The sequence below is a fragment of the Pelobates fuscus genome, chromosome 4, assembly GCF_036172605.1.
Source record: "Pelobates fuscus isolate aPelFus1 chromosome 4, aPelFus1.pri, whole genome shotgun sequence".
Taxonomy (NCBI): Eukaryota; Metazoa; Chordata; class Amphibia; order Anura; family Pelobatidae; genus Pelobates; species Pelobates fuscus.
This window is the reverse complement of record NC_086320.1, coordinates 384,738,375-384,754,759: the sequence shown is the minus strand read 5'-3', so window position 1 is coordinate 384,754,759 and position 16,385 is coordinate 384,738,375. Positions and strand designations below refer to the sequence as shown.

General features: G+C 43.5%; 1 protein-coding gene across 1 annotated transcript; it reads left to right on the top strand.

The window, feature by feature from the left end:
* Positions 1–2,517: 2,517 nt before the first annotated feature.
* LOC134609246 (zinc finger BED domain-containing protein 6-like) lies at positions 2,518–14,739 on the top strand. The gene is made up of 2 exons (XM_063452881.1): positions 2,518–2,576; positions 10,758–14,739. Exon 2 carries the CDS (start codon positions 11,165–11,167, stop codon positions 14,471–14,473), a length of 3,309 nt encoding a protein of 1,102 aa, XP_063308951.1. The 5' UTR covers positions 2,518–2,576; positions 10,758–11,164; the 3' UTR covers positions 14,474–14,739.
* Positions 14,740–16,385: the final 1,646 nt, after the last annotated feature.

Genomic DNA, 16,385 nt, shown 5'->3' with positions numbered 1-16,385 from the left:
TAATAAAAACAATGACTGGGTTTGAAATCCATTCATAAAAGACAAGCCAGCCTATTTTTCTGATGTGGATTTTGAGAATCCGATCAATATAACTTCTGACAGTCAACTAATCCGAACGTTTAAAGACGTTTCTCTTATTACTTTTTGGGGTGATTTACGCGAAGAATGCCCAGAATTGTCCAAGCGGGCAATCAAAGTTCTGTTGCCATTCGCCAGCACATTCTTATGTGAAACTCAATTCTCGCTCTACTCTGCAACAAAAACAAAGTATCGAAATCGACTTCACGCCACTGCAAACATGCAAATACAATTGTCAACAATTAAACCAGATATAAAAAGAATTTGCCAGCAAAAGAGAACATCACACTCTGCTCATTGTTTGCGCTGCGCTACGGCACACATTTTTTTGTTGGGGTTCCAAAGTTTTGCTATACCATGTCAAAGGGTTCCAAGGGGAAAATTAATTGGGAAACCCTGTGTTATGGGATACTTGTGGGGTCAATCAGCGATATGATCTTATATCCCCAGGACCTACTAACCTCAATCCTGCCCTCAATAACCCTTTCCACCTCCTATCAGCCGCTAATAAACCATTCCTGCCCCTATTATTATTAATCCCATCCAACTCCTATTAACTGATCCCGGCCCATGATAACAGATTCCTGCCCCTAATTATTATTGATATTTATATAGCGCCAACAGATTCCGTAGCGCTTTACAATATTATAAGAGGTGGGGATTTAGTAACTATAAATAGGACAATTACAAGAAAACTTACAAGAATGATAGGTTGAAGAGGACCCTGCTCAAACGAGTTTAAACCCCCATCCAACCCTTAATAACTCATCCCAGTCCCTATTAACCCCATCCAACCCCTAATAACCCATTCCTGCCCCTATCAACCCCATCCAACCCCTAATTATTATTATTGTTTTATTATTTATATTGCCATCAAATTCCGTAGCGCTGTACAATGGGTGGACTAACATACATGTAATTGTAACCAGACAACTGGACGTACAGGAACAGAGAGAGGGAGGGCCCTGCTCAATAAGCTTACATTCTAGATAACCCATTCCTGTCCCTATTAACTCACCCTGCCCCTATTGACCCCAAAAAACCCATCCCAGTCCCTATTAACCCATTCCAGCCCCTAATAACCCATTCCTGCCCATATTAAAAACAGCCAGCCCCTAATAACCCATTCCAGCCCCTATTCACCCAATTTAACCCCTAATAACCAATTCCTGCCCATATTGAACACAGCCAGCCCCTAATAACACATTCCTGACCCTAATAACCCAATTCCTGCCCCTATTAACCCCTAATAACCCATTCCTGCCCATATTAAACACAGCTAACCCCTAATAACCCATTCCTGCCCCTAATAACCCCATCCCTGCCCCTATTAACCCCATCCAACCCCTACTAACCCATTCCTGCCCCTATTAACCCCATCTAACACATCACTGCCCCTATTAACCCCATCCAACCCTTAATAACCCATTCCTGCCCCTATTAACCCCATCCAACCCCTACTAACCCATTCCTGCCCCTATTAATCCCATCCAGCCCCTACTAACCCCATCCAGCCCCTACTAACCCATTCCTGCCCCTATTAACCCCATCCAACCCCTACTAACCCATTCCTGCCCCTATTAACCCCATCTAACACATCACTGCCCCTATTAACCCCATCCAACCCTTAATAACCCATTCCTGCCCCTATTAACCCCATCCAACCCCTACTAACCCATTCCTGCCCCTATTAATCCCATCCAGCCCCTACTAACCCATTCCTGCCCCTACTAACCCATTCCTGCCCCTATTAACCCCATCCAACCCCTACTAACCCATTCCTGCCCCTATTAACCCCATCCAGCCCCTACTAACCCATTGCTGCCCCTATTAACCCCATCCAGCCCCTATTAATCCATGCCTGCCCCTATTAACCCCCTCCAGCCCCTATTAATCCATGCCTGCCCCTATTAATTCCACCCAGCCCCTACTAACCCACTCCTGCCCCCAATTCACCCCATCCAGTCCCTACTAACCCATTCCTGCCCCAATTAACCCCACCCAGCCATGCACCTCCACCCTCTCTCTCTCCCCTCCCCCCAGCCATGTGTGAATTCAGATACAGATTGCGTTTCCGCAGTTAGAAGTGGACTGTACCATTACCCACCATACTGGGGAGGCTACAGATACTGATAAAATAACTGAATTATTGCATATTATGGAAATTACCTGTTTTAGCGAAGTTCCCTCTAATAAAGAGTTTAATGAGAGAAGCATATTCAGGAATTGTGCAGAATATCCCCCCTCCCGCCCCCTACACACATGGGCTGATCTAACAGCTTTTAGAGCTCTAAACACCAGTAACAGCACTACTTCCTGGGTCTCTGGAACTGCCGTATATTCCATTGAGCCGCCATATTGTCGGAGTCCGCAATTCATGTGTTTCTAAGGTTTGGTCTCCAATAAAATGTCTCCGAAAGTGGAGTCAGTGTGGCACAGGTTGTGGCTAGGGTCTCGGTGCTATATGCGCGGAGTAGGGTCCTGAGCTTTACATCCAGGTAATAATATTTTTAGTTCCCACTTACCTGAGTGTGCACTCATTCTTGCCCTCACTCACTGAGTGATCCACTCACACTACATTCAGTATAATCTCATTCCATGTCTCCCTGTAACCAGACACAGTGAGAACCTGGGGTAATATTAACCCAATATATAACCACCATGGGGATCACAGGAATCCCAGCAATAACCACCATGGGGATCACAGGAATCCCAATATATAACCACCATGGGGATCACAGGAATCCCATAATATAACCACCATGGGGATCACAGGAATCCCAATATATAACCACCATGGGGATCACAGGAATCCCATAATATAACCACCATGGGGATCACAGGAATCCCATAATATAACCACCATGGGGATCACAGGAATCCCATAATATAACCACCATGGGGATCACAGGAATCCCATAATATAACCACCATGGGGATCACAGGAATCCCATAATATAACCACCATGGGGATCACAGGAATCCCATAATATAACCACCATGGGGATCACAGGAATCCCATAATATAACCACCATGGGGATCACAGGAATCCCATAATATAACCACCATGGGGATCACAGGAATCCCATAATATAACCACCATGGGGATCACAGGAATCCCATAATATAACCACCATGGGGATCACAGGAATCCCATAATATAACCACCATGGGGATCACAGGAATCCCATAATATAACCACCATGGGGATCATAGGAATCCCATAATATAACCACCATGGGGATCACAGGAATCCCATAATATAACCACCATGGGGATCATAGGAATCCCATAATATAACCACCATGGGGATCACAGGAATCCCATAATATAACCACCATGGGGATCATAGGAATCCCATAATATAACCACCATGGGGATCACAGGAATCCCATAATATAACCACCATGGGGATCATAGGAATCCCATAATATAACCACCATGGGGATCACAGGAATCCCAGCAATAACCACCATGGGGATCACAGGAATCCCAATATATAACCACCATGGGGATCACAGGAATCCCATAATATAACCACCATGGGGATCATAGGAATCCCATAATATAACCACCATGGGGATCACAGGAATCCCATAATATAACCACCATGGGGATCACAGGAATCCCATAATATAACCACCATGGGGATCATAGGAATCCCATAATATAACCACCATGGGGATCACAGGAATCCCATAATATAACCACCATGGGGATCACAGGAATCCCATAATATAACCACCATGGGGATCACAGGAATCCCATAATATAACCACCATGGGGATCATAGGAATCCCATAATATAACCACCATGGGGATCACAGGAATCCCATAATATAACCACCATGGGGATCACAGGAATCCCATAATATAACCACCATGGGGATCACAGGAATCCCATAATATAACCACCATGGGGATCACAGGAATCCCATAATATAACCACCATGGGGATCATAGGAATCCCATAATATAACCACCATGGGGATCACAGGAATCCCATAATATAACCACCATGGGGATCATAGGAATCCCATAATATAACCACCATGGGGATCACAGGAATCCCATAATATAACCACCATGGGGATCATAGGAATCCCATAATATAACCACCATGGGGATCACAGGAATCCCATAATATAACCACCATGGGGATCATAGGAATCCCATAATATAACCACCATGGGGATCACAGGAATCCCATAATATAACCACCATGGGGATCACAGGAATCCCATAATATAACCACCATGGGGATCACAGGAATCCCATAATATAACCACCATGGGGATCACAGGAATCCCATAATATAACCACCATGGGGATCACAGGAATCCCATAATATAACCACCATGGGGATCACAGGAATCCCATAATATAACCACCATGGGGATCACAGGAATCCCATAATATAACCACCATGGGGATCATAGGAATCCCATAATATAACCACCATGGGGATCACAGGAATCCCATAATATAACCACCATGGGGATCATAGGAATCCCATAATATAACCACCATGGGGATCACAGGAATCCCATAATATAACCACCATGGGGATCATAGGAATCCCATAATATAACCACCATGGGGATCATAGGAATCCCATAATATAACCACCATGGGGATCACAGGAATCCCATAATATAACCACCATGGGGATCACAGGAATCCCAATATATAACCACCATGGGGATCACAGGAATCCCATAATATAACCACCATGGGGATCATAGGAATCCCATAATATAACCACCATGGGGATCACAGGAATCCCATAATATAACCACCATGGGGATCACAGGAATCCCATAATATAACCACCATGGGGATCACAGGAATCCCATAATATAACCACCATGGGGATCACAGGAATCCCAATATATAACCATCATGGGGATCACAGGAATCCCATAATATAACCACCATGGGGATCACAGGAATCCCATAATATAACCACCATGGGGATCACAGGAATCCCATAATATAACCACCATGGGGATCATAGGAATCCCATAATATAACCACCATGGGGATCATAGGAATCCCATAATATAACCACCATGGGGATCACAGGAATCCCATAATATAACCACCATGGGGATCATAGGAATCCCATAATATAACCACCATGGGGATCACAGGAATCCCATAATATAACCACCATGGGAATCACAGGAATCCCAATATATAACCACCATGGGGATCACAGGAATCCCATAATATAACCACCATGGGGATCACAGGAATCCCATAATATAACCACCATGGGGATCACAGGAATCCCATAATATAACCACCATGGGGATCATAGGAATCCCATAATATAACCACCATGGGGATCACAGGAATCCCATAATATAACCACCATGGGGATCATAGGAATCCCATAATATAACCACCATGGGGATCACAGGAATCCCATAATATAACCACCATGGGGATCACAGGAATCCCATAATATAACCACCATGGGGATCACAGGAATCCCATAATATAACCACCATGGGGATCACAGGAATCCCATAATATAACCACCATGGGGATCACAGGAATCCCATAATATAACCACCATGGGGATCATAGGAATCCCATAATATAACCACCATGGGGATCACAGGAATCCCATAATATAACCACTATGGGGATCACAGGAATCCCATAATATAACCACCATGGGGATCACAGGAATCCCATAATATAACCACCATGGGGATCACAGGAATCCCATAATATAACCACCATGGGGATCACAGGAATCCCATAATATAACCACCATGGGGATCACAGGAATCCCATAATATAACCACCATGGGGATCATAGGAATCCCATAATATAACCACCATGGGGATCACAGGAATCCCATAATATAACCACCATGGGGATCACAGGAATCCCATAATATAACCACCATGGGGATCATAGGAATCCCATAATATAACCACCATGGGGATCACAGGAATCCCATAATATAACCACCATGGGGATCACAGGAATCCCATAATATAACCACCATGGGGATCATAGGAATCCCATAATATAACCACCATGGGGATCACAGGAATCCCATAATATAACCACCATGGGGATCATAGGAATTCCATAATATAACCACCATGGGGATCACAGGAATCCCAATATATAACCACCATGGGGATCACAGGAATCCCATAATATAACCACCATGGGGATCATAGGAATCCCATAATATAACCACCATGGGGATCACAGGAATCCCATAATATAACCACCATGGGGATCATAGGAATCCCATAATATAACCACCATGGGGATCACAGGAATCCCATAATATAACCACCATGGGGATCACAGGAATCCCATAATATAACCACCATGGGGATCACAGGAATCCCATAATATAACCACCATGGGGATCATAGGAATCCCATAATATAACCACCATGGGGATCATAGGAATCCCATAATATAACCACCATGGGGATCATAGGAATCCCATAATATAACCACCATGGGGATCACAGGAATCCCATAATATAACCACCATGGGGATCACAGGAATCCCATAATATAACCACCATGGGGATCACAGGAATCCCAATATATAACCACCATGGGGATCACAGGAATCCCATAATATAACCACCATGGGGATCATAGGAATCCCATAATATAACCACCATGGGGATCATAGGAATCCCATAATATAACCACCATGGGGATCACAGGAATCCCATAAAATAACCACCATGGGGATCACAGGAATCCCATAATATAACCACCATGGGGATCATAGGAATCCCATAATATAACCACCATGGGGATCATAGGAATCCCATAATATAACCACCATGGGGATCACAGGAATCCCATAATATAACCACCATGGGGATCACAGGAATCCCAATATATAACCACCATGGGGATCACAGGAATCCCATAATATAACCACCATGGGGATCATAGGAATCCCATAATATAACCACCATGGGGATCACAGGAATCCCATAATATAACCACCATGGGGATCACAGGAATCCCATAATATAACCACCATGGGGATCACAGGAATCCCATAATATAACCACCATGGGGATCACAGGAATCCCAATATATAACCACCATGGGGATCATAGGAATCCCATAATATAACCACCATGGGGATTACAGGAATCCCATAATATAACCACCATGTGGATCATAGGAATCCCAGCAATAACCACCATGGGGATCACAGGAATCCCAGCAATAACCACTATGGGGATCACAGGAATCCCATAATATAATCACCATGGGGATCATATGAATCCCAGCAATAACCACCATGGGGATCACAGGAATCCCATAATATAACCACTATGGGGATCACAGGAATCCCATAATATAACCACCATGGGGATCACAGGAATCCCATAATATAACCACCATGGGGATCACAGGAATCCCATAATATAACCACCATGGGGATCACAGGAATCCCATAATATAACCACCATGGGGATCACAGGAATCCCATAATATAACCACCATGGGGATCAAAGGAATCCCATAATATAACCACCATGGGGATCACAGGAATCCCATAATATAACCACCATGGGGATCACAGGAATCCCATAATATAACCACCATGGGGATCACAGGAATCCCAGCAATAACCACCATGGGGATCATAGGAATCCCAGCAATAACCACCATGGGGATCACAGGAATCCCAGCAATAACCACCATGGGGATCACAGGAATCCCATAATATAATCACCTTGGGGATCACAGGAATCCCAATATATAACCACCATGGGGATCATAGGAATCCCATAATATAACCACCATGGGGATCATAGGAATCCCAGCAATAACCACCATGGGGATCACAGGAATCCCAGCAATAACCACCATGGGGATCACAGGAATCCCAGCAATAACCACCATGGGGATCACAGGAATCCCATAATATAATCACCATGGGGATCATAGGAATCCCAGCAATAACCACCATGGGGATCACAGGAATCCCATAATATAATCACCATGGGGGTCACAGGAATCCCAATATATAACCACCATGGGGATCATAGGAATCCCATAATATAACCACCATGGGGATCATAGGAATCCCAGCAATAACCACCATGGGGATCACAGGAATCCCATAATATAATCACCATGGGGAACACGGGAATCCCAGCAATAACCACCATGGGGATCATAGGAATCCCAGCAATAACCACCATGGGGATCACAGGAATCCCATAATATAATCACCATGGGGATCATAGGAATCCCAGCAATAACCACCATGGGGATCATAGGAATCCCAGCAATAACCACCATGGGGATCACAGGAATCCCAGCAATAACCACTATGGGGATCATAGGAATCCCAGCAATAACCACCATGGGGATCACAGGAATCCCAGCAATAACCACCATGGGGATCATAGGAATCCCAGCAATAACCACTATGGGGATCATAGGAATCCCAGCAAGAAACAGCATGGGGATCATAGGAATCCCAGCAATAACCACCATGGGGATCACAGGAATCCAAGCAATAACCACCATGGGGATCATAGGAATGCCAGCAAGAAACAGCATGGGGATCACAGGAATCCCAGCAATAACCACCATGGGGATCACAGGAATCCCAGCAATAACCACCATGGGGATCACAGGAATCCCAGCAATAACCACCATGGGGATCATAGGAATCCCAGCAATAACCACTATGGGGATCATAGGAATACCAGCAAGAAACAGCATGGGGATCATAGGAATCCCAGCAATAACCACCATGGGGATCACAGGAATCCAAGCAATAACCACCATGGGGATCATAGGAATCCCAGCAAGAAACAGCATGGGGATCACAGGAATCCCAGCAATAACCACCATGGGGATCACAGGAATCCCAGCAATAACCACCATGGGGATCATAGGAATCTGCCGGCACCGTAACCATTGCACTCAGCTTTAGTGGTTATGGTGCCAGTAACACTTGGCGCTGGCCTACGGAAAGAAACCAAACCGGCTTTGAATGGTTTAACACCGAGCGCCTGCCCCCAGCCACCCACTGCCTGCCCCCCAGCCGCCCACTGCCTGCCGCCCACTGTCTGCCTCCCAGCCGCCCACTGCCTGCCCCCCAGCCGCCCACTGTCTGCCCCCCAACCCCCACTGTCTGCCGCCCACTGTTTGCCCCCCAGCCGCCCACTGTTTGCCCCCCCAGCCGCCCACGGTCTGGCCCCCAAACGCCCACTGTCTTCCCCCCAAACCCCCACTGTCTGCCTCCCTCTACAAATATCACTAAGGAGGAAAGAAGTTCCTAATTCACCGTAATCAGTGACATCATTAATGCCATGTTTCGGTGGAATTCATTGGCCGAGGAATGTCAGCTGACTCTTTACATTCCATCCAAATAGGCGCAATATTGAGATATGTATTGCAGAAGGGAGTCTTCATCTTTAGATATATTAGAAAAGTAGGCTGGACCGCAGGTGTTACTTTGGAACTGCGCCAGCGAAAACTGCAACCATAACCACTACACCGCGTGACGTGGTACCTAGATTGTCCCTTTATTAGAACATGTTTCATATAATCTGGGGCATGCACTCATGGTATATACATGCAGAGTGTGGAATACACTACACAAATATAAAACAATATTAAATGAATATAGTATAGAGGCTGTGGGTAAAGTAGACACGGCTATGACAGCTCTATGATCGCGTACAATGAATACATTTTTAAAGGTCTCCCTTTTTCGCTATCTCACTGAAATTAAAAATAAATCTCTGCTCCTTGCTACCAATTAGATGGATATATTTTCTAAGGGCATATGTTATTTAGTGATCTTAGTTTGTAACTGTTAGACATTCATTCTTATCAGAGAGGCAGCGAGCTATTAAACATTGTAACATTGTACATGGCAATGTAGCCAAATCCACTAGGAGTTTGCAGTGATTGTGGTTCTATAATGTATGGGCGTTGTTCCCTAACATTTCCTGGCTGGCGCAGCATCCAAAGGTCAGCCTCTCTGCCGCTGCTCAGGTAATGTGTATTGTTTGCACAGAGCTGCCCAGCCCTGGATGCAGGTATAGTCTGAGAGCCCCAGGGACAGGTTAACTCTGCACCTGCGGCTGTTATTGGTAAGATTAGATGTCTTCAAACGGTTAATGCTAAAACCTCTGTATTATACAAGCAGCTGCAGAGGAGGTCTATTTTATTTGTCACACTGCTTGAAAATGACGTAATGGAAAACGCCATGGCGTTTGAGAGCACCATACTCACTACAATCAGTTTAGCGTTCCCTTTTACTGAAATGAATATGCGTGACTCTGGGAGGACTGACAAGGGAACTGCAAGTTTTAAGCCAAAATAGCCAAACCGAAAAAAAAACTAACTTACAGATTTTTAGGTTATTGTGACCGAAAATGTGAAATAGTCTTTGGGGCTTATTTACTGAACTCTGAATTGAAAGCCAAATGGCAAATTTTAGGCAGAAATAGCTGCATTCCTAAATTCAGACACAGTGACAGCATGGCTATTCTGGTCTAGATTTTCATCATTTGGGGCCAGTTCACTCGAATTCTGAGTTCAGGGAATAAAGTCTATAAAATTCTAACAATAATTTGTGTAATTTAAATGATATGAACATGCAGATTCTGTGTTTAATTTCGATTTATTTTCCAGGGTTCCGTGGAATGCTACATAAACACATCTCAGTGTGCAGCCATTAACTAATCACATTATAAGTCGCCATGAATCTACTGTAACCCTTTTGACCTCAAGAAGCCTAAATATCCATTGGCATCATTAGCCAATCACGTTAATACACGCAGAATGACCCGACAAATGTTCTCACCTAGTGATTTCAACACTTTTACCGCTAACTATTACCGCCCACTGGGAAACTTAATCGTGGACTGTGGAACAAAGTAAACCATTCACTCTTTGCAAAGCAATTCCTTTAACCATTTTTCAATCAAACACGTAGAAAAGGCATGTTTGCTTGAAAAACAGAGTGAAAATCGAGTCAGAGACACTTGCTTGTGAAACATCAATGTATATAGAGAATACATTGTTCCAGGCTTTCTATCATGTCATACGAAACAGAAGACCCATCTATGGCTTGTGATTCTTCGTTACATTCCGTTTTTCCCAGGAAACATACTGGTCAGACTGAGTTGGCCGATGCTGATGATCAGTATTCCAAACCTTCACAGAGTGTCCATGATGTAAAGACTGTGCAAACCCCAGCAGGACCAAGTGAAACCGTCCCAGAGATTGAGATAAAGCTGGAATCTAGTGACGATGAAGATGGGAAGAATGAAGCTTGTTCCTTTACTCAACCAGGAGCCAGCGCAAGAAGCCTTGTCTCATATCCCAAAAAAACTGTGAATATTCCAGATTTTGGGAAGGGTGAAACTGTTGATAAAGATTTTATAAGACCATTACCTGATGCTCACAGTCTCAGCCATTTCCCATTCCGACCCATGAGGAAGAGAAAGTCCACATCAGAAGTGTGGCAGTTTTTTTATCGTGATGCTAATAACATTTGCCGAGCAATATGTGGTATTTGCAGAATGAGTGTCAGCCGAGGGAAATTAGGTGGGAACTTTGGGACAACGGCCCTTAAACGCCATTTGGAAAACAAACACCCTATGGAATGGGCGCAACGAGAATCAATGAGACACCAGAGAGGAGATGAAGAAGAAGAAGAGGAACCTTTTGAGGAGGAAGAAGAAAAGGATGAACCCTATGAAAAGACATTCAATGAACATGCTACCTTGTACAGCTCCCAAGAAACCTCTGAAAATAGCAGAATGACATGCAGAACATATGAGATCATTGATTCCAGTGATGAGGGAGAAGATGACGATAAAGTTGGGGGGGGAATAAATGGAGTGGAGATTGATGAGGAGATTGAAATAAAGAGGCTGAGGCTTCTCGCCAGGGAGGACAATATGAGAATGAATCAATTTCGGGGTTCCACACTTGATATGAGAGTCACTGGTAAGCAATCCATAGGAATGGTAAATATACAGCTCCCCAGTACATCATCTTCGGGTTATTCCGGAAACTCATCAGTACCTGCAGGCACCAAGAAAAGGAAATCTACCTCTGCTGTGTGGCAGTTTTTCTACATTGACCGCACAAACATTTGCAGAGCAATCTGTACTCTTTGCCAGTTAAGTGTCAGCCGTGGAAAACAAGGTGGACATTTTGGAACATCAGCATTAATGCGGCACCTCGAAGGAAAGCACACGTTAGAATGGGCAAAAGGCAAGCTGAACAAGTCAAAAAGCAATAATATAATTGAGGTGGAAGATGAGGAAGAGGAAGAAGCAGAGGAACAGCTGGATTCAGTTTTTACTCATCAACAGGTACCTTTTGGTCATTTAAGTTCATCAGGTTTCTCTGAATATTCTGAAGTGTCCACTAGTTTGGCCACAGCCATGCCCTTGGAGTACGATAATGGATTAGTAAAAAGAAGGAGTGAGATAAGTAGAGACTGTGCCGTGGGTACATTATCCTCAGTACAATATCAGCACATTCCTGCCATGACAAAGGATGTCAGTGCTAATGGAAAATATGCCCCAAATCACCCAAAAGCCCAGTCATGGAACAAGAACATTACAGAGTTGATGTGTGGCCTAGCGCTTCCATATTCATTCATCAACTCCAAAGCATTCTTGATGTTTATGCAAAGAGCAGATCCTCTTTACTCTTTGCCGAAGAAATCGTTTTTCTCGGGTAGGGCTGTGCCCCAGTTGTATGAAGCTGTGTGTGAGCAGGTGGCTGGTGAATTAAAGAGGTCCGAATGTGCGCAGGTCCACATAACTGCACACATGTGGAACACTGACCTCCCTATGAATTTTTTGGCTCTAACAGCACATTGGGTCATGTTCACCTCAGAGACTCAGTCATCCAGTACAAGGAAGTACGCTGTGCTCTGTGTCAAACGATTTCCCAAACAATTCAATGAAAGCAAAATCCAACAAGAACTCATTCATCAGGTTAACCTTTGGCTTTCTCCCAGTGCCCTGAAACCTGGTTTCTTCATCTGCAGTGGGGACTTCAATCTTGTCCACGCCATTAAAGGTGCTAACTATAGCTATATACCTAGCTTTACTCATTCCCTCAGTATACTCGTTATGGATTTTCTGCAGAATAACCACTTTATAAGCAGCATGCTGGTTGCAGCCAGGAAACTTTGCAGCCATTTTATTCACTCTTCCCGAGCAGACAAGATCCTGAGTGAGCTTCAGTATCAGTATAGCTTGCCCAAACACTCATTGAAACTGGAGACTGTTCCTCATTGGACATCTACATTCTACATGCTACAGAGACTTCTAGAGCAACAAAGAGCTGTCCAGGAGTATTTGGCAACATACAAGTTAGAATCAGGTGACCTCTTCCTTACTTCTAGCCACTGGAATCTTATGGGCTCCTTGGTGTATCTTTTGCAACCCTTTGAGATGGCAACACGAGAGGTTAACGCAAGTGATTGTTCTCTTAGTCAGGTCCTCCCAGAAGTTCGGTATCTTCACATATTCCTTAGACAGATCAGAGGACATTTTGAGGGCAAAGGCGATGCTAATGGTGTTGTCCTGGCAGATAGTTTTGCTTTAAAACTTTCCAGAGACTATGGTGTAAATGAAATGTTCCAAATGGAAGAATATGTTTTATCCACCTTGCTAGATCCAAGGTTTAAAGGACGGATAGAGGCCATACTCCCACCGGGGTCAGATATTGACCACTGGAAGCAGGTGCTTGTAAAGAAAGTAAAAGAAGTCATGATATCTTCTGCCTCATTTTACCCGCCCTCTCGGTATTCCAAAAGAGCTGCTGTTCCTTTTAAAAGGGATTCTGATTGCGACTCTGAGCTTCTAATGGAAAAGCATTACAACCTAGAAGAAAATATTAACACTGTGTCAACTTGGGGAAGTATGGCAGAACCTCCTTTAATTCAGAAAGATAAATCACTGATAGAGCATTTAGAGAGTGTTGGGCTTATGGCTTCTGAGAGTACTGGAGCGTCCTTGTCAACTGAGAGCCACTCAGCATGTGTCATGGTGGAAAAATATCTCCAGGATAACAAGACAATTGGAGCCAAGGAGGACCCGTTGGGCTACTGGGAAAAGAGAAAGTGGCTGTGGCCAGCTCTGACCAAGCTTGCCATAATGTATCTGACTTGCCCACCTTCAAGTATTTTTGCAGAGCGTGTCTTTAAGTCTCCTCGTGGCTTTGTAGACACACAGTGTTCTTTAGAAGTTGTGGAAGGGATAGAGCATATTTATTTTCTGAAAGCTAATCTGGAAAACTTCCCTCACTATACTCCACCACCTCTAATCTCCTCATCAGACAACGAGATGGAGCAAAGCGATAACGAAGATGGGTTTTAGAAGGACAATCCAAGACTACATTCTTTGTATTTTGGTGAATCCATGCTCACATTTGGAAGAAGACACTACAAAAGCATAACTTCCTAATACATGCATTTACTAAAAGTCAGTGATTGTGTACCCCTCTTAATAGAAATTAACTTGACACCAGGGATTTCTTAAAGAAGTGATATTATAAGTTGGGTTTTACCACAATTGTTAATGCATTATGTAAGTAATGCATTAAATAAGTAGTTTGTAATAAGTGTAAAAATAAATATAAATATTATCTAGTAAGTGTATGGGCTTTTTTTTGTGGTTTATAGATTCCAGCCAATCCCTATTTTCCCATTCACCATTGGAGGATAGCCATGCACAGCGGCCGGTATTGTACTGCTGTTCTTTTCTCTGGGTAATAGACTTGGGCACTGTGAATAAAGTTTGATTCGATCAAATCAATTTGTCAAAAAAATAAAAAAAATGTAGTTTGGGTGGTCCAAAATTTATTGATGTGACGATTTGGGCAAATGTTTTCCATGCGATCATTTTGGACAAAAATATTCAGATGAACCAAAAGGGTGTGAAAATTGACAAATCAGTGTACTGCAAAATATAAATATTATGTATAGATTTTACAGCACACTGTTAGGTGTTTTTTCCCACAATCTGGTTAACTTTACTTTTAGAAAAAGTAACCAATAGAGGGAAAAAGAGGAAGAGCATTAAAAACGCTCTCTATATATAATGTATTTATTTCATATACAAAACGGATATTTTTACTGTTCCTTATTTTTTTCTCTCCATTGGTCACTTCTCATTTGATCTGTCCCATAGCCATAAATCATCTGGTTTTGGTGTCATGGACAAAACTCCTATTACAATTTAAACAAACCGGCTTGTCCATTGTTAGTTTCGTGATACTTCCATGATTTGGAATTACAGAATTTGGACTACCAGCCAATTGCCCAGAATTCAGATAAATCGCAGTTCGTTTGAAACCAAATGTAAAAGTCTGCTAGGTAAGCATTGTCATATTGGTAAAGCTTCATGCTTAGTATGCCCTGTCTGATAAAATGTAAGTGATGGTAAAGACAGATACACAACGAACACTGCCTCCTCTTGGAGATCGGAGCTCCAAACTTTCCATCGAACATCTGTGGGTCTCACCCATTTATATGGGGATAACAGAATTTGTTATTAAAGGATCACTATAGGGTCAGGAACACAAACATGTATTCCTGACCCTATAGTGTTAACACCACCATCCAGCCCCCCTGGGCCCCTCATGCCTCCATAAATATAGCAAAATCTTACTGTATTCAACCCTGAAGCTATAGATCTGCATCCTGCTTGCCTCAAAAAAAAAAAAAAAGCAGTCTGCTGACATCATCAGAAGTGGTAGGCTGATCCAATCACAGTGCTTCCCCATAGGATTGGCTGAGACTGACAAGGAGGCAGATCAGGGGCAGAGCCAGCATGATTCAAACACAGCCCTGGCCAATCAGCATCTCCTCATAGAGATACATTTAATCAATTAATCTCTATGAGGAAAGTTCAGTGTCTGCATGCAGAGGGAGGAGATACTGAATGTTTGGATGCATTTTAGGCAGCCATGACCCAGGAAGGATCTCTAACAGCCAGCTGAGGAGTGGCCAGTGAAGGTATCACTAGGCTGTAATGTAAACACTGCATTTTCTCTGAAACAAACCTGAAGGGAATGATTCTACTCACCAGAACAAATTCAATAAGCTGTAGTTGTTCTGGTGACTATAGTGTCCCTTTAAGGCTTTCCATTTTTTTTGGTTATAGGGGGTACAGTGGTGGCTGGTGACTTTTCACGTTGGTGGGAGCCAGACTTTACACATGGCTTTAACTCTGCCACCAAATATGTCTATATGGCCCTACTACCTCCACAATATGTAGACGATTCCAT